The sequence below is a fragment of the Myxine glutinosa genome, chromosome 13 (assembly GCF_964187855.1).
Source record: "Myxine glutinosa chromosome 13, kmMyxGlut1.1, whole genome shotgun sequence".
Taxonomy (NCBI): domain Eukaryota; kingdom Metazoa; phylum Chordata; class Myxini; order Myxiniformes; family Myxinidae; genus Myxine; species Myxine glutinosa.
The window spans coordinates 7,556,409-7,582,265 of record NC_136273.1 but is presented as its reverse complement, the minus strand read 5'-3'; the positions used below and the strand labels follow the sequence as shown (position 1 = coordinate 7,582,265).

Genomic DNA, 25,857 nt, shown 5'->3' with positions numbered 1-25,857 from the left:
GCACATGGTATATAATTATACTTTTAATATCAGGAATTACAGCATGTTACAGCCCCAGTACGGCCCGTACGGAACAAAAATATAAGCACGTAAACAAAATTCCCAATAGCTAAATACTGATCACTGATATGCAAATACATGAATCACTTGTCATGACTGTTTCAGAATTATGGCACATTTTGTTGATTAAAATCACAAACTCATAATAAAATCACATATAGAGAAACTAATAATACTGACTCATAAAATACTGTCGGAAGTCAAGGATTCGCTTAAAAGTAAAAAAATGTCCACAATTAACTAATTCATCTGCATGTAACAGTCTATAACAACAGTCCACTACCTAATCATCATTTTCCTCGTCATCGTCGTCGCTGAAACTGTCCAGGACGGAGTTGGTGCAGTCAGATCCACGGCACTGACCACAAGCAGGTGAACACTCCAAGTTGTTCTTGCGGCATGTACACCGTGCGGACCCACAATCGGTCGAACAGTTGCACCGGATAACATTAAACAAATCCTGAGGTGCTGGAGGGAGGTCGGTCATAACAGGAACAAGATTGCCATCGCTCATTCTCCAGCCCCAATCCACTGGTTGTAGGCTGTTGTTTCCTTTCCACTGCTGTATTTGCAGATACACCCGTCTGCTGTGATATCTCGCTGCAGCAGATGTGGGCGGTAAGGTCTGTGGGAGTATCTTCGAAGTCTTGACTGCGACCTGTTCACAAAACCGCTTGTACCTGAGGGAATCCAAACTTTCATCAGGTTTACCCTTGTAGAGACACACGAGTGCTATCTCTCCTGCAGCCTCGACCACATCTGGTGATGCATCCTCAGCCAAGAACTGTTGGGATTGAGTTTGGAAGAGTGTGCTCATCATGAATTTCTTCAGTGACGCTCCTTTGCCAAGGCCGTACAGTCGAGACGTCGTGTCACATCCCAATACCGCGTGTATGAATAGGATGCTTTCACACACAGCTGCACCTAGCTGACGTTTCATGGACTTCACATTCCAGATGTGGTTTGGTTTTGTAGTGGATTTTGCCTGACTATACATAAACAAGTCGTGTGCTTCTAGGTTTGCGTAGAAGCAGAGCAGGACGATCAGATGTGTCTTCTCCTATAAGGGCTGTGTTCCTCATGTTCGCCGAACTGACTGCGGTCTGGACGATTAGCAGGTCAGCATCTTCCTGGGAATGATGGGTCTGGCATCCAGAAAGCCGGAGGTATCTGCTCAACATGTTGATGAAGTTCTGTTTGTTGTTGAGGTTTCCCAGGAAGATGTCTTTCTTCATGGTCAACTTCATGTCATCAGTGAAAGTCACTTCTGGTCCACCTCTACCTGCTGCTCGCCTCTGGTGGGTCATGTGCTTGGTTGATTGACCAAGATATCCATCAAATATTACGATGGCCTTTCCGTACTTTCTTGTAACATAGTCACAGTGGAGCATGCAGATCTCTCGATATGTTGGTGAACCACGTGGCCATGGTATACGGTGCAGCAGACTTCCACCATCCAAGACATACTGGATTTCGCTGATTGACTCTATGGTACCTGGTTCAAGTTTAGACCAGATAGCATCTCCGAGTACGGACTTCTGGGCTTCACGTAGCATCAGCTTTTCATCAAACAGCGCAGGTGGATGAGGGCATAACTCAAAGCGAAACATCTCTTCCTTATCTTCAGCAGATTTTGAGATGATGATGAGACGCTGGAATAGCAGTTCTGGGTCTATCTGTACCTGGTCTTTACCAACTCGCACAGATGATCTGGCCTTCAGAAATGTGGTGGCTTGGTCTTTGCGCTTGAACGTGTAGTGGACAACTGACTGATTTGTCATGGAGTGCATGATCTTGTCTCCAATGAGCTTGGCATTGTCGACATCAACCTTACTGCCAGCGTTGACACCAGTCATTATGTTCCTGAGGGATGGATGACACTTGAAAGGATTTCTGTCAACTAGAGCGACCTGTAGTGTACTTGTATCTTGCATGTCGCGATGCTGCCTGGTTTTGCCCCTCTCTTTGTTCTGTTCACCTGTGCTGTACTTCACTCCAGTGAGCTCTTGCATCGATCTGTTCGTCTCCGAACAAGCCGGCATGGACAAAAGCCACGTTAACCGTTGTTGCTCTGTCATTCCTCTTCCTCTTGTTAACCCCCCGCTGGTCTTCATACTTCTCATGAGTACTTGCTCAATCATCAGGTCTGAGGAAATTCCAGCCCAAGCTCTACTACTTATTCGGGCGACATGGAAGCCCTGAGTAAACTTACGGTGCACATCTGGATAGTCCTGTTCTAAGCTGTGCATTATTTGCAGGTAAATCCTGGCAGACTTAGCATAGAGTGAATGACCTGAGGCTGCTACATATGGTAACATATCAGATACAGCTTCGAGGTGCAGGGACCAGTTTCCCATACGCTCGGCTTTGATGAATTTTCTTAAGATCTTCACCATATCCATATACTGTAACCACAGTTTCGCTGTTCGGTCTTTGGTCAATGATTCTGTCTGTGTTTGAAAGACTTTGCTGATCTTGTCAAGGATTGGATCACTTGCTACATCGTTGGAAGATCGTGTGCCTTTCATCAACGCATCATACAGGGTCCTTGCTTTACTCACATCTGGATGAATCACATCATCATCGGCCAAGCCACTCATTGCATCTTCATCCCGAACTGGCAAGTCTTCTGCAGTTCTGTATTGTGTTCCTCCAAGAGGATCAGACAGGAGGAGTGCATTCAGGACAGCATCCAGGAGGATGTGTGCCCGTACAGCCCTGGAAATTGCTTTTCCTGTTAGGATGTGATCCACTGCATTTGGTGCGTATATGAGTTCTAGCAGCTCCTTCAACCCAGAACCACCCATGAGGTGCCCTATGCTGCCAAGGAAGCTCATTTCCATATGAAAGGCACCTAGCCTTACCACAATACGTCGCATGGGGCTTCCATCTGGCTCCGAGAGAATGATCGACAATGCCTTCCACCATAGTGGCTGATCAAAGGTGATGATGGTAGGTACATCATGTTGTTTAGCATGTTGCGCAATGTAGTTGAGAGTGGAGTAGATGCATGTAGTGTCGCTCGAGCTCAAATCAATCATTGGGAGAAACAGGACAGACGATTTTGAATGCTGGACACCACGATGTAAGAGTTGCATCATCCCGGACCATGCAGGTCTTGGTATCTTGAACAGCAGTGACGTCTTCCACAGTACATCAAGGTTGGCTGTGGGATCATGGGCTCTCATGATAGGCACGCTCCCATAAGTCAAGGTTGCAAGTGCCTGGTCGTCAGCTCTATGGTACTGTATCTGGATTCTTCCAGTTGTTTCTATGTCGCTGGCAGTGACCTGAGCTCTAGGAATCGGATGTCCTTGTGTTGTTCCAGGGGTAATCATGGCTATTATCCCCATGCCATGGAAGGTGTTGTGTCCGTCTAAGGTTCTAATGTTGTGGTCGACGTTGTCAGCTGCATATTGAACAAATTCTCCCTTGTGGTTGGGTATGTCTGTACCCTGGTATAAAGCTGCATTTTGGTTGAAACGTGTGACTTCCTTGTATGAGCTGCAGTACCCATGTGCATGCAGTGAATCAATAAGGAAACGAGAGGCGAAATGGTGCTGCAGCTGCACCCCTAGTGCAATTTGCAGTGGAGCAATCAGGACACGTGGTCGTGCAGCTTGCATTATAGCCTGACCAATTGAAGCTATCTTCAGCTCTACATCTTTTGCCTTCAAGATCTTTCCAAGAAAAATCTTCAGAGTATCAGGAAGAAAGTTGAGGCTGGTGTCTTTGAACTCAAAGTCTTCCGATGTTGGGTATGTTTCATTCCCTGTTTCCACTTGCTTTATGTCATCCAGTATGAATTTAGCGGCAGCTTCCAGGATTATTTTCTTCTGAATCATAGGATCCTTAGACTGGTTTGCATGAAACTCCAAAAGTACACTGTCAGCTGTTTGCCTCATCGTTGCAACATTCGATTTGCCATTAACTGTTGTGACAATGACTCTGTCGCCAAAGTGTTCAATCAGTCTGTCTTTCATATATCTTTGAGAATAGGACTCGGCATTTGAGTCAGCAAGATACTCGGCCATTTTGTCCACCAGATCAGAGATTGTGTTTTGTTCGTCGTCATTTTCCTCAAGGAATTCAGTCACCTTTATAAATGCCTGACATCTGTCATCCAGAGCAGGACGACCGCCTTCGTGTGGTGATTTGTATCGTCTACCCAATTTCTGTTTCTTCTGTACTGTTTCATTATGTACAAAATTCAGAGGGATCAGTTTCCCTGTCCGGAAATTTGAACTGCATACCTGGTGATACACGGCATCTGCCGCTGGAAGGTCACACACAATGAGCAGTCGAGCCCGAACAGTATCGGCCCATGCATCGTTCCTTGTTGAGCACTTTTGCAGAAGACTATCTTTACATTCTGTAAATGTGATAGAGTGGACATCTCCTTGTTGTTTCCTGTTATCAAAGTTCACCTTTGTACCACAGAAGAGGCAATCTGCTTTGAAGTTGAAGGCTTCCTCTGCTGATCAGAGCGATACACTTGGGCCTGGTCTGTGTGTATCTCTGATACTCTGTGCTACCTTTATTGGATTGCAGTATACACGTCGGCATTCTTGATGAACAACTTGACCTGGAACAGTCTGTATTGGGTCACTGCGCTGGTCACTAACAACATTAATAGTCCGACTTCCCTTTTCACGAAGTGTCACTACTGGATTATCGTTGTTGGTGGATTCATTGCAGAACACACACGAATTGGCCGCCATTCTTCAGGGTTGGATTACCTGCAAATATAGAAAAGTTGAATATACTATTACTGTATGTTATTGCCAATAGACCTAAACATACTAAATACATGTCATTGATGGGATTAAAAACTAAGATATATATGGTTCACAAACAAATAATGATGTACCGTCGCTTGCTGTGGAGTGAGCAGTCTTTGTAAAACGGGGTGTGGTTAAATAAGACACTAAAACAGTAAAAACTTCACTTATATATACAATATTGTACAGTATGATATCCTTTATTTATTATATCGTGCTAGTGATTAGGTCCAGTGTATAAAATAAGCAATAGAAGTTCAGAGAGCGACAATAATCATAGCATGCGGCATATGTACGTCTTTTAACATGGGGCTAAATGGAGAAAACTTGATTGCATTATTTGAGAGTCACCCCATATTTTTAGACCTTTATACTTTTAGTATGTTATAAAGGTACCTTGAGGGTAATCAATACTAATGAGATCGGTAGTGTTGCAGTTTTTTCCCCGTCAAATGCTAAATGGCTTGGACTATTGTGCTGCAGTCAAAGAGTTGACAGTGGTTGGAGAGAGATTGATGGGCATTGTAATGTTCTTGAAAAAGAGGCCCAATTTTGAAAAGAAGAGAACATTGAAATGAAAAAAATCCATCAATATATGTTTTTAACTCCTAACTTGACAACAAACTATCGGACTGGTGTTTTGCCGGCAGGCCTTTACATCAAAAAACAGCTCCATTTGTCGGATGAGATGTTAATCATGGGACCCATCTGACAACATCCATTTCTGGTGGACATGTTAAATATCCCATGGCGTTTTACAACTAAGAGTGGACGAGATATTGGTAGCACACGGGTAAATTTAAAATTCATACTCTAACCTGGTCCAGAGTAAACAGGTGCACTATTGGGTCTTGTTGATTATACGAATGCCAGCATGGAACCCAAATTATGTTCTTGAGCATGGGATACATCATGTATTACGTGCTCCTCCCCAAACCCCAGTCACGGTGTACCTCCGAGCCTCGAGAGGAGTCACGGCAGAAAGATGTGTTATTCTGTGTGTCAAAGATCAATGGTGAAACCACACCAATTGTTACCAACAAACAAGTATTGTATTAAGGTCACACAAGAATAACAGTACAATAACAAAAGTAATCAATTGTACAACCAATATATCATTCCTATGATGGTACCATCAGTTTCGTACAATATAACTCACTGTGCTCCAAGTGAGCGCAAATAACATTCCCAATGTCTCTGTCCCAGCTTCAAACCAAAGTCGATCCAGGCTTCAGTGATCGTCAGAACGATGTTGTATCGAGACCAGAATCCTGCTCGGTTGACAGTCACACTGCCAAAGATGGGCAAAGGTGTCCTCAAAAGGCGACTGGGAAATCACACATTCGGGTATGGATGTTCAACGGCTCACAAACGGCGAACCACAAATTAACCTTCGGGTATGGACGTTCAACGGCTCACAGACAGCGAACCGCAAATTCCCACTCAAAATCCACGTTGCACACACACACCAGATTAACGTCTGGATGGTTGTGAAAATGGTTGAAATGAGGTGAAGAACCTGGAGCGATGCTTAGTCCGGCGCGAGGCAAAATGGCCAACGGTCCGTTCTCGAGATGTAATGGCATGCCAATGATTCTCTTCGGAATCAACCGCAAAACCTGTCACGCAGGTTTATCTGTCACAGCGATAACAACTCTGTCGCAGGAATCCCTTTCCCAGGAAACCCCAAAGTTCACTCGTGACCCTCGTTCGCCAGTGTTTGCTCAAAACCTCAACGCCGCTCGGCTTCTTCTCCGACCTCACTTGCTCCACCTCCTTTTCCTTCTTCTTCTCCCTCTTCTTCTTCGTCCAGTTCCCGATCCGGTTTCCGGTTTCTTTTTAAAACATTAACTTTTTTTACCTTTTGAAAACAGTAATCTCTATTTCACTTAAACGATAACAATAATAGTACATGGAACCAAAAATGTTTACAGTGGATGAGAACCACAACAACGGAAGTGACGAATCCGTAACACATGTCAGAAGAAACTTACATTGAATTATTCACACTTTATAACAGCCAATAAAGCCATTGTTATCCAAAAAAACGTTACTGAAAATCATTAGAACAAAATGATTACTCACCAGAATGATGCCCGCATGTGCTGCTGCTAGTTGGGTGAGCACCCAAGACAGCGAGTTTGGCCCCAGCACTCCAATGCGATCTCCTGGTTGCAGGCCCAGGGCCAAAAAACCCTGGGCAAGTTTCTCTACCTGAAACAGAGGGCGATAAAATGCCAGAATCAGAGTTGATGCTGGTTAAAATGATTCGATGCTGGTCTGTTAAGAAGAACATGTTCTTCGATCCTGGAAAAATCTCACCCTGTCACTCCTGAAGTATCGACAATCTATTTCCATGCTCAGGTACTGGAAGAAGTCCAGTCTATTGACCTAGGTCTGACCATCAGTCATGACTCTCTTCCCCCCCCCCGCCCCCCGCCCCACCCTCCCTCCTTGGCCAACCATATTGCAAAGCCGGCCTCCACAGCCAGCTACAGACTGGGAATCCTCTGCCATTCCAAGTATTTTCTTGAAAAATCAAAGCCATTCATAGTCTACAAGGCCTTTGTCCATAGAATGATGGAGGACTGCTCTCTCCAATCAGCTGGCAGTTAGCATCACATGTGTCTTACCTGCATTCTGTAGGACCTAAAACACTCAACATTGGAATGTCATGTAATGAGGCCAAAGCACAAGCTCTGTTCCTCTCACATCACAGGCAGATCGATGGACTGTTTTTGAGCAGGCTCGCCTTGGTCTCGCTCCCTCTGCTAACTCATCCCTTTGACCCTCTTCACCACCAGGATGTACACGATCTCCGAGCAAGCCCCTCCTCGGTAAACTACTGAAATTCAGATGGATTGCACATCTCAACTCTTTTGTTCCTCACTTATCCAATATAGGGAACTGCCTTCCAAATGCCGCTCTATCCCACTCGTCTCTCCGGGGCTTCAAGCAGGCAGGGTACGAACAACTCGTATGATCCCCAATTCTTATCCACAATCTTTGTTACCCCATATTAACCCTCTTACTTGCAGGTTAGTGTTGTGTTTTTGTTCTCTCCCACTCTCTCTGTATGTTCATTCATTCCCCCTGATTATTCTGTGCAACCGTTGCCCCACTCTCCCACCGTCGATTCACACCTTCCATCACCTTGCTCTTCCATATGCCCGATTCCGCAAGGTATAACAAAAAATGCAACCAGAACAGCCATACACCTTCAAACAAAATGAAATGTACAGCTTAAACCAATTAAACCAAAGCGATTCTTCATGGTATCACATGGCTGAGCAATTAGCAGAACAATATTGAGAGTGAAATCGTTTGTGCGGTTCAAATACTTGTTATTTACACCACATATCGTATTAGAAATGTTTTGTGCAGTATGAAAGTACAACATGGTTTTCAAACTGAAAAGGAAATAATAAAAAGCATTCCTCACACAATTTTAAAACTTCTACTCCTCAAAAGCCAATGCAATTGCTCACCTCCTCAAACACCTGTTGGAAGGTGCACCTTTCTCCTTCATTTAAAAATACAAGAGCCTCTCGCTCAGGCCAGAGTTGTGCAGCACGCTCGAGGCAGGTCCCAACGGTACGAGACAGCAGTGGTGATCCTCTAGGACAGTGGATGTAACTTTTTGTGAGCCACGGCTGCATGGGTGGTATGTCACGTCCTACATGATCTGCTGGATAATGGCTGAGGAGGGAATGGGGGGGGGAGCAAAGAGTCAATTTGATGTTTTACAAAAAGAAGAGTCGAAGTGAAACAGAAATCAAAATTGCAAAAACTGAGAATTACTCACTCTGATCACAATCAAATTTTTCACTTTTTACACATTGAGGCTCATGGAGGATCTCATGGAGACATGGAGACAAGGGTCATGGATTGAAAAAAAAATTGAAAAAAGGGAAAACAGTGGGATGACAACAAAGGGATACACCACAGCACACGGAGATAAAATTGCAGAGGAATGGCAAGAAAACAGTCTCAGTGGGTGTAGTAAAGCTCAGCAGTGGAAATAGGGCGATACCATGAGGAACAGTCTTGAAACCTCGGAGGGAAGATCTCGTCAGTTACACACTCAGTAAGGGAGTTCCACAGGTGAGAAAAAACAAGAACACAAGTTCTCAACGAGGACACAGCCCCAAAATGCACCTTAAAATTGGACATGAATACGTATAGTCATTTAGTTATCGAAATGTACAAAATAAATATATAAAATAAATGTAGAAAAATAAAGGTAAATAAATAAATAACCCAAGGCGGTATGTCAACAGTTTGATCGAAGTGTCTGTCTGTCACCTGCTTGATGGTCACGTGTATATAAATAAGTAAATAATACAAGTTGTCATGCAGGTTGTGGAAGGTAAAGTGAATAAAAATAAAATAATTAAAAGTCGTGTTCTGGTGAGGTGTATCAAAATAAATAAATATTTCCTGGTCAAACCACACCTCTAAGATGGGTATATCACGTGCCTCAATGCCTCATGCACAGATATTCATTGCATATGTGTATGTATATATATATATATATATATATATAGATAGATACAGTATATATATATGTGGTGAATATCAAGGAAATGCATCCAGTCATTTTTGAGTCAAGCCGGCTGGCCGAACAAGGCCCAAAATATAAGCCCCAGCTGGGATATTGCAGGTTTGTGGGCTAAAAAGGCAGGAAAGAATGGAGGTTTTGGAGTGTTTGATATGACTTGGATCGGCAAACAATGAAAGTGTTTCCTGACGCAACACATGCGAACTTCAGGAGGGGCGAGGTGGAAAGGTTAGAGGGTAGGAATAGTAAGACGAGGACAGAGCCCGTAAACTGAAAGACCAAAAACCTGCCCACAATGAACAATAAATCAGACCCCAGCTGATCAGACTCGGTGGTGTCATGGTTAGAGTGTCAACTCCGAGTTTTAGAGGTTGGTGGTTCAAATCCCGGTCATACCAAAGACTTTAAAAATGGTCACTTGCTTGATGCCCAGCATAAAAGCATTAGGAAAATGTGGAATTGGCGAGATCTCGCGAGATTTTGTGGGCGACGTCACGGATTTTCGAAGCTGGACACATTCTCCACGTTTTCAAAGTTGTCATTGTTCACAATTGTATTTTGTCGAAACTGTATTTATCTTTCGGTGTGTGAACCTATAGTGTGTCCCTAGGAAGATTTTCGGTGTTAATCTTTCATAAATTAATCGTTTATGTTCGCCCGGCATGTGCGGCCTTGCAGCCTCAGGCTTCCCCGGTCTCCCGTCGAAGTTTGTTCACTTAAGTTTCTTCCTTCGCTGTTTTTGTTTCGTTCTTAGATTTTTCCCTTCTCCCCCGAACTTCTACTCTTTGTCTAACGTTTTACCCCCCCCCCCCCCACCCCCCAAAAAAACAACAAAAAAAACAACAACATTTATTTCCCTTTCTCCACGTGTCTCATTGTGTGCTTCTCATCGTGTGTGCTTTTGTCTCATCGTGTGCTTCTGTCCACATGTGCAGTGTCGCCCCGCCCCGATTATCTCCTTGCCTTCCACCTTTTGCCCTGTTCAAGTGACTCGTGGTTGTCCCTCTAAGCTCCCTCTCCCCGTTGGTATTTTTGTGAAGAACATTGTTCTTCACGGTTCTGTTTAAATATGTTTAAACTTCCCCCTGCAGTGTTTTATTCAGTGGTTTATTACAACGTGCTGTTTTTCTCCCTATTTAAAAGGCTCCTTTCAATTTCCTCTCAACTCATTCCACTTCAAAAAAATATTCAATCTCTTATAATTCTTTCTCACTACATGCGCTAAATTCTCATTCATTCCACCCCTCCTCCATCGTTCTCAAACAGATCGCTAACTTGAAAATCACAATAAACCCAATTTGTTATAAATGATTGTCTTTCATTAATCATCCACTTTCTAAACTCCCCGCTTACCCCTCCCCTCCAAATCTCCCCCCTTGCCCATCACCTCCTAAATTCCCCCTTGCCCCTCCCCTCCCAAATTTCCCCCTTGCCCCTCCACTCCTAATCTCCTCCCTTGCCCCTCCCCTCCTAAACTCCCCCTTGCCCCTCCCCTCCTAAAATCCCCCCTCGCCCCTCCCCTTCAAAACCCACCCCCAACCCCTCCCCTTCAAATCTCCCCCCCTACCATCCCTCTCCCCCCTCCTTCCCCCTCCTCCTCAAAGCTGCCTCCTCCCCACTTCGTCTCCCTTCTATCTCATACCTCCACCTCCCCCAACCTTCTACTTTCCTCTGCCCCTCCTCAAACAACCACTCACTGTGCCTCATCCCATCACCATCAAACCTTTCGTCCTCCTCATCCTTCCCTTTCTTGTAACTCTTCTGTAATCTCTGACACACTATCAACTGCCCTCCCTACCTCCCCCTCTCATCCTTCATCTGACCCTACCCTCCCCTCCCCTGCATCGGATGCTCCTCCTCTCTCCTCATTAACGATATGGACCTCAAAAATACGAGGCCTTCGCTCAAACCTGATTGATCTCTCCATTCAGGTTGCTTCTGACAATCCAGACTTGATCTGCGTAACAGAAGCTTTCCTCCTGCAAGATGTCTCTGATTCCTTAATATCTCTTCCTGGTTAATCCCTCCTCCGGTATGATAGACCTGAGCCTCGTCCTGGTGGCAGGGTTGCTATCTTTATCAAAAAATCTCTTCCTCACTCTCCTTGCACTGTCCTCTCTCCACCCCACCCCCAGGAGAACCTATGGCTATGGCTTCCTCTCCGCTCCCACCTTTGGTTCATATGTGTTCTGCACCGTCCACCAAACAGTGATGACGCCATTTACATTTCGCTGTCTGACAACATGGACCAACTTCTATCAACTCATCCCAACTCTCTCTTGGCGACTTCAACTGTCATCATGCCAGCTGGCTGGGTGTGGGTTCCTCTCTCACCAGCCATGGCACCTCAGCAAAGGACTTCTGCGACTCATTGGGACTGACACAATCTGTCAATTTCCCGACCCGGATCTCAATCAATGGAGTATCTTCTCTTCTAGACTTGGTTATGACAAACTTCCCTGCAAATGACTGCTGCTCTTCTTCTGCTCCAATCGGTTCTTCTGATCATGTGCTTGTTAAAGTGGACATCTCTCTGGCAATTCTCAGAGAGCCTTCTCAGTGCCAACGAGTCTGGCATTTCACTCAGGCTGGCTGGCACGGCCTGCAAGCAGCCATCAATCATCTGGACTGGTCTCCCATCTCCACTGCCTCTGACATTAATTCTTCCTGGGAATTCTTCCAAAGCAAACTGCTCTCTTTCTCATGCACAGATTTATCCCATCTCGTCTTCAGTTGTCTTACCCTTCCTCCCTTCCATGGTACACTGAATCTTGTGGTGAGGCAGTTGCCCTGAAACAACTTGCATTTGCCTCTTGGAAGGCTAATCCAACTGAAGGCAATCTCAGTTCCTTCCACCAAGCTCGGAACAAGTGTGTGTCTACCCTCAGGAGTGCCAGGAATCACTATCTCTCCACACTGAAGAATGAACTCTCAAACCTGTTTCCTTCCTCCAAATCCTGGTGGCGTATGGTCAAATCCGTTTCTGGTGTTTGTTCCCCTTCCATCCCCTCCCTTCCCTCAAATGGCTACACAGTTGACACCGCACGTGACAAAGCTGAATGCCTCAACTCTGTGTTTGCCTCAAAATCTTCTCTCTCTGTTCCTACCATACCCAGTCAAACCCAACTGCTCCTGGACTCTGTGTCCTTCTCTCCTGACAAGGTGGAGAAGTTTTTGTCAAACCTCGACTCTGATTCTGCAACTGGACCAAACGGCATCAGCCCAAGGGTCCTAAAATCCTGCTCTGCCGCTCTATCTCACCCTCTCTCTGCTCTTTTCACACTCTCTTTCGCTCAAGTCATCTGCCAGCATCCTGGAAATCAGCAAACATTACCGCTTTACACAAAAAAGGTGCAAAAACAGATCCTTGCAACGACAGACCAATTAGCCTGCTCCCAATTATCAGCAAAGTCATGGAATCCATCATTGCTTTGGATATCAAATCCTTCCTCTTCTCCAATGGCTTGATCTCCGATCATCAATTTGGATTCAGACCAGGTCATTCTACTCTGGACATGTTGCTTCTGCTGTCTCAACAATGGATGGAGGTCCTCAATGCCAAACAGGAAATTAGAGCTGGCTCCCTTGACATATCACGTGCCTTCGATACGGTCTGGCACCCCGCTCTGATCACCAAACTCTCCTCCCATGGTATCCATGGAAATCTCCTCGCATGGATTGCGGACTTCCTCTCTGGTCGTAGTCAACGTGTGGCCCTGAATGGGTTTCTCTCATCTCCCATTCCTGTTCAGGCTGGAGTTCCCCAAGGCAGTGTTCTGGGCTCGTGCTATTTCTGGTCTTCATCAATGATCTCTCTGACTCTCTGGAAAATCCTCTCTATCTTTTTGCTGATGACTCTACTCTCTGCCGCTCCATTCCTCATCCCTCAGATCGGCAGTCTGCAGCCTCCTCACTCTCTGCAGACCTGGACAAACTCACAGACTGGTCAAACAAATGGAACATGTCTTTCAATCCTGACAAATCTCACACTCTTACTATGTCTCTCCGAAAAGACTGACTGGAAAACTCTCCCATCCACTTTCTCAACTATTCTCTCCAAGAAGTTCTGTCGCTCAAGGTTTTGGGTCTCACTATCTGCCATGATCTTTCTTGGGAAAACCACATTTCCAAGCTGGCCTCCAAAGCCAGTCGCCATCTGGGCATCGTCCATCGTGCGAAGTCCTTCCTTGGCACACCTGAGCTCCTCACCACATACAAGGCTTTCATCCGCAGCTCAATGGAATACTGTTCCCCCCTCTGGGCCGGTGCTCCTGCCTCACACCTAGCTAGGCTTCACGCTGTTGAAACCAAAGCTTTCAGAATCATTGGAATCTCCTGCGATGAAGCTAACTCCGAGGGCCTTTCACTCACTCACCGCAGGCAGGTTGGTGGTCTTTTTATCTTCTACCGACTCCTCTCCGGCCTTGGTCCCCCAGCTCTCTATGTGCTCTGTCCCCCAAATATTCCTACAGGTCGCACAAGATCTGCCAGCAACCCTCTTATGGTTAAACTGCCAAAATCAAGACTCTCTGCTCACCTTGACTCTTTCATTCCCCTTTTCTCCCGCCTCTGGAACAAACTCCCCCACTCCCTTCAATCCCACTCCCCCCTCCAGGTCTTTAAAACATCTGTTCACCACCATCTCTTATCTTCCCCCATCCAAAACCTTGATCTTTTCTACCCCCGCTAATTTTCACCCCAGATGCACTTTTTTGAAATTCCAACTTCTTTCCTGGAAGTCCTTGCGGTGTCCATGTGTTTTATACCTCTCCCACCTCCCCCCAATAAATGGAGAAGATTGTCATGGGGACCGCAAGGCTAACCCCCGCTCTGGCAGGGAAAATGGACTTAAAATTCATGTTGTTGTTGTTGTCCACTTCCCCCCAAGCCCTCTCCCTCTCACAGTTCTCTCGATGTCCCTACTCTCAAATGTTGTGTTTGTGTTCTTCCCTCTCTCTCCCCATCTTGTCTACCGCTCCCCTTATTTTGTGTTTTGTGTGTCGGTTTGACTTTTTGTGTGATTAATGTTAGCTCTTTCACGAGCCTCGATCTTGTATCCAAAAAAAAAAAAAAAAACTGTGAAAAGAACAATGGCAAACCACCCAGCAGTGCAGGCCTTGTCAAGAAAATGCTTCAGCAACATCATTGTTCTGTAAAGAGCATGGTACATCAAAATGAAATCAAAAGATAGCTTGCCGACGAGATTCTAACGACATGGACGGCCTTAGAATCCAGAACCTCTGGGGGGAGACGGAGTGGGGTGAGGTCAGTTTATGAAGCAGAAGTAGAATTCCACATTCAGAATCCATATTCCTTGAATCCATATTCCATGTCACACAGACACAGGTGTCTTTGTATGCCCATATAAGCTGAGCAAGGTGGAGGAGGGGCAAATGGAGGGACAAAGTGAGAATATGGATCTTTATTGCACCAAAGGACAGGTTCCAAGTGACCAGTTGTTCATTTACTCCAGATCAGTAGAGACAGATGCTGCCCCAACCTGCCTGGTGCACAGTGATCTGAAAACGATCGATTGAAGACATGTTATTGATGCATATCAAGAACACCATTGGTCCCAGAACGTTGCCTTGAGAGAAACTAGCCTCGAAATGTAAAGAATGGGAATGGAATGGGAACGTAATGAGAAAGAATTGACATTGTGTTTGAGATCGAGGGCATCCATCCAGTACCAGCAGAGACGAATCAGCAAGTCCAGGATGGAATGACATGGGCAGAAGCAAAACTGTTCGTCAGGGGTAAAGGAAAAAAATAAGCCTTGAGGAATGCTGCAATGTTCGATTCCAACTTAATAATCATATTTAGTAAAATAAGTGTGGGAGGAAATAAAATCCCATTGCTACCTCTTGCAACGAAGGTGGACCGAGGTTACGTTTTCACCCGTTTGTCTGTCTGTCTGTGAGCAGGATATCCCATAAACCTGTAGACGGATTGAGATGAAACTTGGTGGACAGGTTGGGTGTGGGACAAGGACGAAATGATTAGATTTTGCTGAAGATCCGGATCCGGATACTAGAAATTTTAAAAGTGATTCTTCACCATTGAGAGATCGGGCCAAAACTATACATGAAGAAGAGGTTCCTGAGAGATTCACGCAATCTCAATTTTGCGCAGAATGGGGCTCATAAAGCACCGTGTTAATGAGGATACATGAACCGGACACGCTATTTCCAGGGTAGAAGACCCACTACCTCCGGAGACATAAGAATGAATGAATGAATGAATATTAACTGTAATAACCTCAAATAACTATAACCCCACTCGTAGAGTGCATAGTCTTGCCTCGCACACTCATCCTGAACAAAAATACCTTCATTAACTGAACACTGCTATGATGGTCCACATGCCTGTATCATCCATGCACCCGATTATGTCACATACATTCCCATTATCCGTAGCTTTTTTGATTATTAGGATATCATGCTAGTTGGGCTAGCGGCTAGGGTGCCGGCTTAGGATACCTAGGATCCTGGGTTTGAATCCCGGTCGATCGCTGAATTTAACGCCAGGGGGGTTGACTCAGCCTGTCATCCTTCCGAGGTCGGCTAATTGAGTACCAGTTCACTGGTAATTCCCTGCTTGTCGTAAAAGGCAACAAAAAGGGTTGGTGGCAGGAAGGGCATCCGGCCGTAAAACATTGCTTCAAAAAGGGGACCGACAAAAAGAACAACAACCACGGTCCCCGAAAAAGGCCAACCCCCGCTCTGGCAGGGAAAATGGCCTTTAAAATGCCTGTTGTTGTGTTGTTGTTGTATTCCCCACGGCTCATCGATCATATGTATGAAGTTTCGCATAAATTTGTTAATCGGTTCTGTAAAAGATGTTTCTTACATTTTTATTTTCAATCCAATATGGCTGCCAGACCAGGTACCCAAAGTCATCATAAATTTAAATCTTCTCTCACTTCGGGTTGTAGATCAGATATGTGAAGTTTCAGATTTTTAGTACATCTATCTATAATTCCAGTAATCTCTGTGTGTATGTTTGTATGTTTGTATGTTTGTATGTTTGTATGTATGTATGTATGTTTGTCTGTGACCGCTGTTTCTCGACAACCACGGGTCCGATATACTTGAAACTTGCCAGGTATATTGCTGGGGACCCGAGGATGTGCCTTTTCAAGGTTTCATATTAATCGGAGAAGTAGTTACCGAGCTATGTCCAAAAAACGATTCAACCAATCAGAGAGCAGCGAGCTATCACGTGTGCCGAACGTGGCGAACAGACTCTGCCTCGGACGGCACATTTGAGAGCGTATTCATTTATTTCACGTTGGAAAACTATGTTGCCGTTAAACTATGTTTTAAAACTAATTAAAACTAATTTGCGATTCATCGTAACTGCGATTTGCGACCTTCCGGACAGTGAAGACTGCACTTCCGGCAGCCAATCACAGAACGCGTTATTGCGTAGGCGTGGCCGATGTGAGAGCGAGCCGAGCCGACCGCGTGCGCCATTACGGTTCGTAATTCGATTTCTTCCGGAGAAAATAATAATTTCTCGATTTCTTATGCGCATTATTTCTCCCAATTCAGTCAGAGCGAAGGGCGGAAGCGAAGAGCGTTGTTTTTTTTGTTTACGGGCGTACGGGCGTACGGGCGGGGTAGAGCGTACGGGTTGCGTTATTTTTTTTTTTTGGCAAGGAACGGGCACCCACGTACGGGCATGCCCTAGTTGATTTCAATTCAATCAATTATGGCCACTTCACCCTATATACCCCATGGGCATGGGAGGTCGATGACATTTTTTGTTGAGCGGTTTCAGAGAAAAATATGTCAAATCTGAATCCAACAACAGCAAGTTTGTGCATCTGGGACAAATAAAACCAAAGATACAGCGTCGCATGCGAATGCTATCCTACCCTCAATATTTTGGGAAACTTATTAAATGTAATTTTCCCAAAATGCCATGATTTTTGGAGCTTGCCATCACACATACACATGATATTCATGATTTATAGCCACATGACAAAATGTAGTACTGCTGGTTTGGGTATCCCCCCACCAGGGGTGGGCCCTGCTGCTCTACTAAAACAGTTCTGGCCTACATCCACAAACCTAATCAGACACGGGGGAAAATGTTACTTTTTGGGAAAAAAATGGCAAAGGTCCAGAAAGGGCAAAGGTCTCCCGATGTCCCTGCTCTCAAATGTTGTGTTTGTGTGCTTCGTCCCCTTCTCTCCCCATCTTGTCGACCGCTCCCCTTTTTATATACTTTGTTTGCTTGTTTGTTTGATTTGTTTGTTTGATAAATGTTAGCTCTTTCACGAGCCTCGACTCTGTATACAAAAAGAAAAAGAAAAAAAAAGCAACCAACATTTAGAAACAATCATTCAAGTTGTTCTTTTGAAATGCAATCAGCGATATTAATACCTTTTTGCAATTAATCTGTGTATTTTAAACAAATAAATAAATACGAGTCATCTCAAGCACTGCTGACTTGGGTCCAATCCAAAAAAGTCCATTCTGGATCAAAGTGTTGATGTGCCAAGTTTCATATTTTTAATATTTTAAGTTTGTTTTTCATATCTTGAGCTTAACCGCACGACGACATTGTGCATCACGAGAAACTTGTGGGAGAAATATATTCCGTGCATTTTTGAGCCTGGCATCTACAGCAGTCCATAAACAGGAGAGTAGGAGAGTGTTCCTGGCACAACAATGCCCATGAGATTAGGGGGTGGGGTTGGGGGTCGGAGGGGTGGTGGGTAAAGCAATGTAAATGACCTCAGGGAATCAGGTGAATAATTATTATTCAAGCCGATACATGAGGTTATTCATTAAACTAAATGAAAGGTATTTGTACATTTGTCTTTCACATCAATAACTATGTTTATTGAGCAATTCTTGGTGACCTTCTACTTGGACATACTTCATGCAAGGGCACCATGGGGCAAGTACCTCTGCAAGATACAATCGACTTGAAATACAGCAAGCCACAATATGGTCAAATCTGGCAATGTAATCAAAACATTCCCACATCTGTTCACAGCCCTGAGGCAAGGAAGCAGACATACCAGATTTTCCCTGCTAAATGGAATGTACCGACAACAGCACAATCTGGCTGTCTAGCCTAATGTTCCACTGAAAGAGGAAGGAATTTGCAATTTGGCCTGGGTTCTGGTGATAGCTCACCCATGATTTTGTGAAACACCCCTTTTGGATCTTTAATGTTTACCAATGACCAATGCTGGCAGGTGGGTCCTCCAGCTTAATGTCCATCTGATTAACTTTAGCTGGGTCAAGATTCCAACTCTGTCTAAATAGTTAAAAGGGGAGTGCACATACCCTTAAGCTATCCTGTCAGTTCTGGAGATGCCAAGATGGACCCAGGATTCTTTTTAAAAAAAAATTGTGTACATAGATAAGGCTCGTTACTAGTACACTGGTCGGATAAGGATGCAACAGGCTAAAATAACAGTGAGAGGGGGGAAACACCAACAACAGAGCTGAAGGACAAGACATGGAGAGGTGAACAAACAATGGGTGGAGGGAGGAAGGACGAGATGGATACAGAAGGGAACTGTCAGGAGGGAAAACTGGAAATTTGGAAGGAGAAAGGATTTGGGTGGGGTGGGAAATTAACGAGGGCAAAAAAGATCATGGTTTTGGATTGGGGACGATCTCATGGTGGTCAACAGCTGGAGGGAAGAATGAGAATGAGATTCTCACTATCTGCCATGATCTTTCCTGGGAAAACCACATTTCCAAGCTGGCCTCCAAAGCCAGTCGCCGGCTGGGCATCCTCCATCGTGCGAAGTCCTTCCTTGGCACACCTGAGCTCCTCACCACATACAAGGCTTTCATCCGCAGCTCAATGGAATACTGCTCTCCCCTCTGGGCCGGTGCTCCTGCCTCACACCTAGCTCGGCTTCACGCTGTTGAAACCAAAGCGTTCAGAATCATTGGAATCTCCCGCGATGAAGCTATTCCGAGGGCCTTTCACTTACTCACCGCAGGCAGGTTGGTGGTCTTTCCGTCTTCTACCGACTCCTCTCCGGCCTAGCTCCTCCCCCACCACCTAGCCCTGTCGGTGCTCTGTCCCCCAAATACTCCTTCAGGACACACAACATCTGCCAGCAACCCTCTTCTGGTGAATCTGCCAAAATCAAGACACTCTGCTCACCTTCACTCTTTCATTCCTCTTTTCTCCTGCCTCTGGAACAAACTCCCACACTCTCTTCAATCCCACTCCTCCCTCCAGGTCTTTAAAACAGCTGTTCACCACCATCTATCTTCCCCCATCCAAAACCTTGATCTTTTCTACCCCGGTTAAAACATCTCAAATCCACCTTTTTGAAATACCAACTTCTTTCCTGGAAATCCTAGCAGTGTCCATGTGTTTTATACCTCTCCCACCCCCTACCCCTGCCCCCTCCCCCCAATCCCTCTCCCTCCCACAGATCTCCCGATGTCCCTGTTCTCTACTGTTATACTTGTGTGCTTCCCCCTCTCTCCCCATCTTGTCTCCCGCTCCCTTTATGATATGTTTTATGTGTCCGTTTATGTTTTTGGTGATTAATGTTAGCTCTTACATGAGCCTCGATCTTATATACAAACTTGAAAGTTGGCTCCCGTGAAAAAAAGAAAGAACGTGAAAGTTGGCTCCACAGGCAGGAAAAAGAAGAACAAATGATTAGAGGTGAGCAGTGATCCTGGATTTAGGTAGTTTCATCAGAAGGTAGTTTTAGGGAGTTGAGCCCCATCCACGGACAGAATTAACAAGGCACTACCAGGTTTTAAAGGTGGGAGATAGGTTTGAAGGTTCATTTTTAAGGTTGGATAGGTGTTGTTTTCTGGCTCGCCTGAGCGTGGACACACACTTGTTGTTGGCTTTTTGGAATGCATAGAGATTGCCTTCAGTCAGATTAGCCTTCCAGGTAGTTTCAGAGCAACTGCCTCACCACAGGATTCAGTGTACAATGGGTGGGAAGAAGGATGGAATATTGAAGACCAGATGGGATGTATCTATGCATGAGAGAGAGCAGGTTTCTGTGGAAGAATTCCCAAGCTGAGTTAACATCAGAGGTGGTAGAGATGGGAGACCAGTCCAGATGATTGATGGCTGCTTGCAGACCGTGCCAGTCGGCCTGAGTGAAATGCCAGACTCGTCGGCGCTGAGGAGGCTCTCTGAGAACAGGCAGCACAGTAGTAAAATTAACTTGAGATCAAATCTAATGGAAGTGACTGGCGTACGCACACACCTGAACACCGATGTGTGTACGCACACTCACCTCCAAGTTGTCTAACATTCCCAGATTAGCAACTGTGTCCGAGGAACACAAGCTCTTCATCTTGGGAGGCCCTCAAACTTTACCTTTATTTACCTTTTTGCTAACTGCCATGCTGGAAGTACATTAGCAAGTCTATAGTTAGCGACGTTTCCTGGAAATACCTTCGTATTTCAGCCATATTTGCGTATGTAATAATTGGATGGCCTCCGAGCATGCCATGCATTCGGTAAATGTAACAGTGAAGCTGTAAAGTATCTCGACAAACTGCGATCAATTGTCGTACGCGTTTATTCACTCTGCCGATCAAGGCCCGATTCACAGCAGCGCCATCCGAGCTCTGGCGTAGGGATACAACCCGGTCCCGGTGTAGGGATACAACGGTGAACATTTGCACTGCATACATGACATCCTCCCCTTTAAGTCCAAAATTACCAAGAGCAATACGTGCTAGATTTCCAGAATTGACATTTCAAAAGCAACATTTCCAAAACATGTGAAAATATGTGTGCAAACGGTTATGATAATAATGAAAATACGTGAAAATAGAACATGTGTCAACGTGAAAAAAAAACATCTTCAAAGATTCAACCGGTCGGGTGCTTTTCTCTCACGCATTGAGCGTCGCGGTGTACCAGTGGATACAGAGTCCGAGGTGATTCCTTTGGGTCGCGGTGTACCAGTGGATACAGAGTCCGAGGTGATTCCTTTGGTCTCCACGAAGGGTGTAGCGTTTGCAGAGGTTTTCGGGGCATCCGAGCCGGCTGGAGCGGCCACGACGATCTCCGGCAGTGGCGGGTCGAACTGTTGTCCTGACTGTGACGATGCTACAGGCTCCATCGACTCACAGTGACGGTAGGTTATGTGGTCCTGATGTCGACGAATTTCGCGGCCGTCCTGCAGGCGAATCACACTGGACAGTGGACCTGGCTTCTCGATGATGTCTCCCGGTAGCCACGTCGCACCTGCACCAAAATTTCGGGCAAACACTGGATCTCCAATGTTGATACATCGACTGTTGGACGTCTTATCATGCACCAACTTTTGATTAAGCTGGCTTTGATAAACATTTGATGATATGTCTGGTTTGAGATTGTCAAGTGTCGATCTCAAGTGTCGTTTCATCAATAACTCAGACGGAGCTGCACCGGTTGTTGATTGTGGCGTGATGCGGTATTTGAACAGGAGACGAGACAGCTTTGTTTCCAGGGTTCCCTCCTGAAGTTTCTGCAATCCGGATTTGATGATTCCCACGGATCGTTCGGCCAAGCCATTTGAAGCCTGGTGATGTGGGCTGACAAACTTATGTTTGATGCCGTTCCGACGTGTGAACTTGGCAAACTCGGTACTGGAAAAACACGAACCGTTATCACTCACGATCATCCTGGGCAGACCATGAGTGGCGAAACAGCGTCTGAGTCTTTCGATGACAATGGCTGACGTAGTACCACGCGTCACATAGGCATCAATCCATTTTGTGTGCGCGTCCGTAATTATTAGAATCATGCTGCCGTTAATAGGCCCGGCATAATCGAGATGTAGGCGATGCCACGGTTCGCTGGGCCATTCCCAGGGATGCAGTGGCGCTTTCGCAGGTGTATTCCGGGTGCTCTGGCAGGGGTAACAATGTCGAACATGATGTTCGATATCAGCATCAAGATTCGGCCACCACACATAGTTTCTGGCGAGTGACTTCATCTTCACAATCCCGGGGTGACAGTCATGGATTTCATCCATGACCCTGGAACGCAGATTTTTCGGGATCACGACACGACATCCCCAGAGTAGGCAACCATTTTCCACGCTGAGTTCGTTTTTACGTGCTTTAAAAGCCGCAAAATCTGGGTCACCCTCAGGTAGCAAATGCCATCCAAGCTGTACAGCCTGGACAGTTCTGGACAGAACGGGGTCTCGTCGAGTATGAGTGCGGATCTGGCCAGAATCGACAGCACAATCTTCCAGATGATCCATCAGTGCGATAATGGATCCTGGTGTAGGCGAATCATCAACGGATTCTGGAAGGGGTAACCGACTCATGGCATCTGCATTTGTGATAGACGAACCGGGCTTATAACATATGGTGTAGTCATAAGCAGCGAGAAACAGGGACCAGCGGATGATCCTGGGCGGTAGTGTGTCAGATGTCGCCTTAGTTGGACCAAACAGACTGATCAGCGGCTTGTGATCAGTGCGAATCGTGAAATGATGTCCAAGAAGGTACTGGCGAAATTTGCCAACGCCGAAAACGATTCCCAATCCTTCCTTGTCAAGTTGGGAATAGTTTTTCTCTGCCGGGGTCAACGTTCTGGATGCAAATGCAACCGGTCTTTCTGTACCATCAGGCATCACGTGCGATAATACACTCCCCACTCCATACCGACAGGCATCGCATGTCAGCACAAGATCCTTCTCTGGATCAAAATGAACGAGAACATTGGACGATTTGAGCAGATCCTTAGAGGTCTGGAATGCTGATTGTTCACTAGACCCCCAGCTCCAGGAGACTCCTTTCCTCAAAAGCCGATAAAGGGGGCCCAAAACGTCGGTCACATTCGGGATGTAACGACCATAGAACTGAAGCAAACCGAGGTATGACTTCAATTCGGTCACATCTCGTGGAGAAGGAGCATCCTTGATAGCTCGGACTTTCTCATCTGTCGGGTGTAGACCCTCGGCATCAATCGTATGACCCAGGTACGTGACTGATGGCACCATAAACTTGCACTTGTCTCGACGCAAACGTAGGCCGGAGTCCGAAATCTTCTTCAGAACTCTCTCCAGGTTCTGTAGATGTTCCGCGTCCGTACGACCAGTAACCAGAATATCATCCTGGTAACAAACGACATTGCGTTCGGCGGCAAACAAACTGTCCATGACACGCTGATAAATTCCAGGTGCAGATTTCACTCCAAAACTAAGTCGGTGGTACCTATACAACCCACGATGCGTGTTGATGGTAAGATACTGTTTCGAATTCTCGTCCAAGCAGAGCTGTAGATAGGCGGATTTGAGATCGAGTTTCGTAAAAGTCTTGCCTCCCGTGAGACGAGCATAGAGGTCTTCGATCCTCGGGATTGGATATTTATCCAATGAAGAACACCTGTTCACGGTCATTTTATAATCTCCACATATGCGGATGGACTGGTCCGATTTTATGACTGGAACGATGGGCGCCGCCCATTCGGCATACTGGATTTGCTCGATGATCCCCAGATTTTCAAGATGATCCAGTTCCTTGTCAATCCGCTCACGCAGGGCGAAAGGGACTGGGCGAGCCCTGCAAAATATAGGATTGGCATCCCGGTCAACCCTGAGTTTAGCCGTATGTCCTTTCAAGGTTCCAAGCTCATCCTTGAAGACATCCGGGTACGTATCCAGCACATTTTTGAGTGTGTATGCTGCGGTAGGAGAAACGTTGGCTGCCCGGAGTTGATGAATGCTTTCCCACTTCAGTCGAATTATGCTCAACCAGTTCCTGCCGAGTAAGGAAGGGCCCTTTCCAGGAATGACGATCAGGGGTAGGTGAAACTCACGGTTATCGTAGCCCACCGTGACATCACATGTACCGCAGGGAACAATCTTCTCACCTGTATAGGTGGAGAGTCCATAGGTAGTAGGTTTCAGATGGGGTCGGTCAGCATCACTCCACAGGTTTGTGAAAACAGCATGGCTGATGAGCGAGACGGCCGCACCAGTGTCGACCTCCATTTGCAATGGTCGATTGTTGACGACAACATTGGCAAGAAGAGGGTCCCGCCTATGGTGAGAATCAATATGAAGCAGGTCATACGATTCTGAGTTGTCGGAAACAGAGCTCACCTGGTCAAGCTCGGGTTCCTCCGAACCGATAAACTGATGAATCTTGTCAGCAGCTTTTCCTTTTCCCGATTTGCGAGTGATGCAAGCTGGAGCAATATGGCCAGTTTTCGAACAGAAATGGCAGGTGGCATCTTTGAACCGACACGTCTCCGGAGGGTGCTTTCCGTTGCACCGAAAACAGTTGTTGTGGGTTTGAGACTGCACTGGCTTCTGACGAGGAGCCTTGTTCCAACGTTGTGGCTGAACATGATCCAACCGATTCACAGCAGGGCTGGTACCAGATGAGCGAGTGGCACCGATGCTTGTAGCGTTGCGTTCAGCACTTTCCATGGAAATTGCGGTGTCTCTGGCATTTTGGAACGTCAGTCTTCTCTCAGCAAGCAGGCGTCTACAAGTGCGGTCATCGGACATGCCAACCACCAGCAAATCACGAAGCATGTCATCAATCGTGTCCCCAAACTCACACAGATGTGACAGTTTTTTGAGGTGTGCAATGAAGTCTGCGATCGACTGACCTTGCTGCTGTCTGCACATGTAAAAATTAAACCGACACAGGATGACTGAAGGAGATGGGTTGCAATGTTCCTTCAAAGCGGCCTTGAGCTCTGCATACGTGAGCTCCTGGATTGTCCGAGGCCGAATCAGGTTTTTAACGAGTGTGAACGTCTCACCTCCGCAAACGGACAGGAAGACGGCCTTCATCAGGCCTTCGGTCGCAATGCCGTTCGCCTCGAAGTAGAAAGACAATCGCTCAGAATACGTGTCAAAATCCCCCTCATGAGGGTCGAATTCATCGATATGGCCGAAAGATGTCATGGTCTAGATGTTTACCTTCGTCGCCATGTAAAGTATCTCGACAAACTGCGATCAATTGTCGTACGCGTTTATTCACTCTGCCGATCAAGGCCCGATTCACAGCAGCGCCATCCGAGCTCTGGCGTAGGGATACAACCCGGTCCCGGTGTAGGGATACAACGGTGAACATTTGCACTGCATACATGACAGAAGCATTTCCACACCGTAGGTCATAATCATACCCATGAGCATGGCGAAGTTGGTGAAGGACTGAAGGTCCATTCACGAAACAACTTCGCTCTCCCACTTGTTGCGTCTTCTCCAATCTCACGAGAGTTCCCTCATTCCTCATTCCTTAACCCTCTGCTTCTTTCCACCTATTCTCCTCCATTTTCAGTTTTCACCAATTCCCTCACAACTCAGTCCAGTCTCCGGCTTTCATCGATTCACTGGCAGTGTACCATAATGCTTCTGGTAGGGGTATAGAGCACATTCATGGTGAACAAAAGCCCTTATAATATAAGAAAGTGCTAAATGTGTGACAACCCAACCAACACACTAACTCTGGGCCAATGGCAGCCCGATGTTAGGCC

At 46.0% G+C, this 25,857-nt stretch overlaps 1 protein-coding gene across 1 annotated transcript in view; it reads right to left on the bottom strand.

The window, feature by feature from the left end:
• LOC137438553 (medium-chain acyl-CoA ligase ACSF2, mitochondrial) overlaps positions 1-25,857 on the bottom strand; it is a 152,289-nt gene that overhangs the window by 111,194 nt on the left and 15,238 nt on the right. The window contains exons 2-3 of the mRNA XM_068133694.2: positions 8,330-8,540; positions 6,927-7,055 (exon numbers count right to left, since the gene is read on the bottom strand). Coding sequence (XP_067989795.2) covers positions 6,927-7,055; positions 8,330-8,540 — 340 coding nt within the window. The remainder of the gene's footprint in view (positions 1-6,926; positions 7,056-8,329; positions 8,541-25,857) is intronic.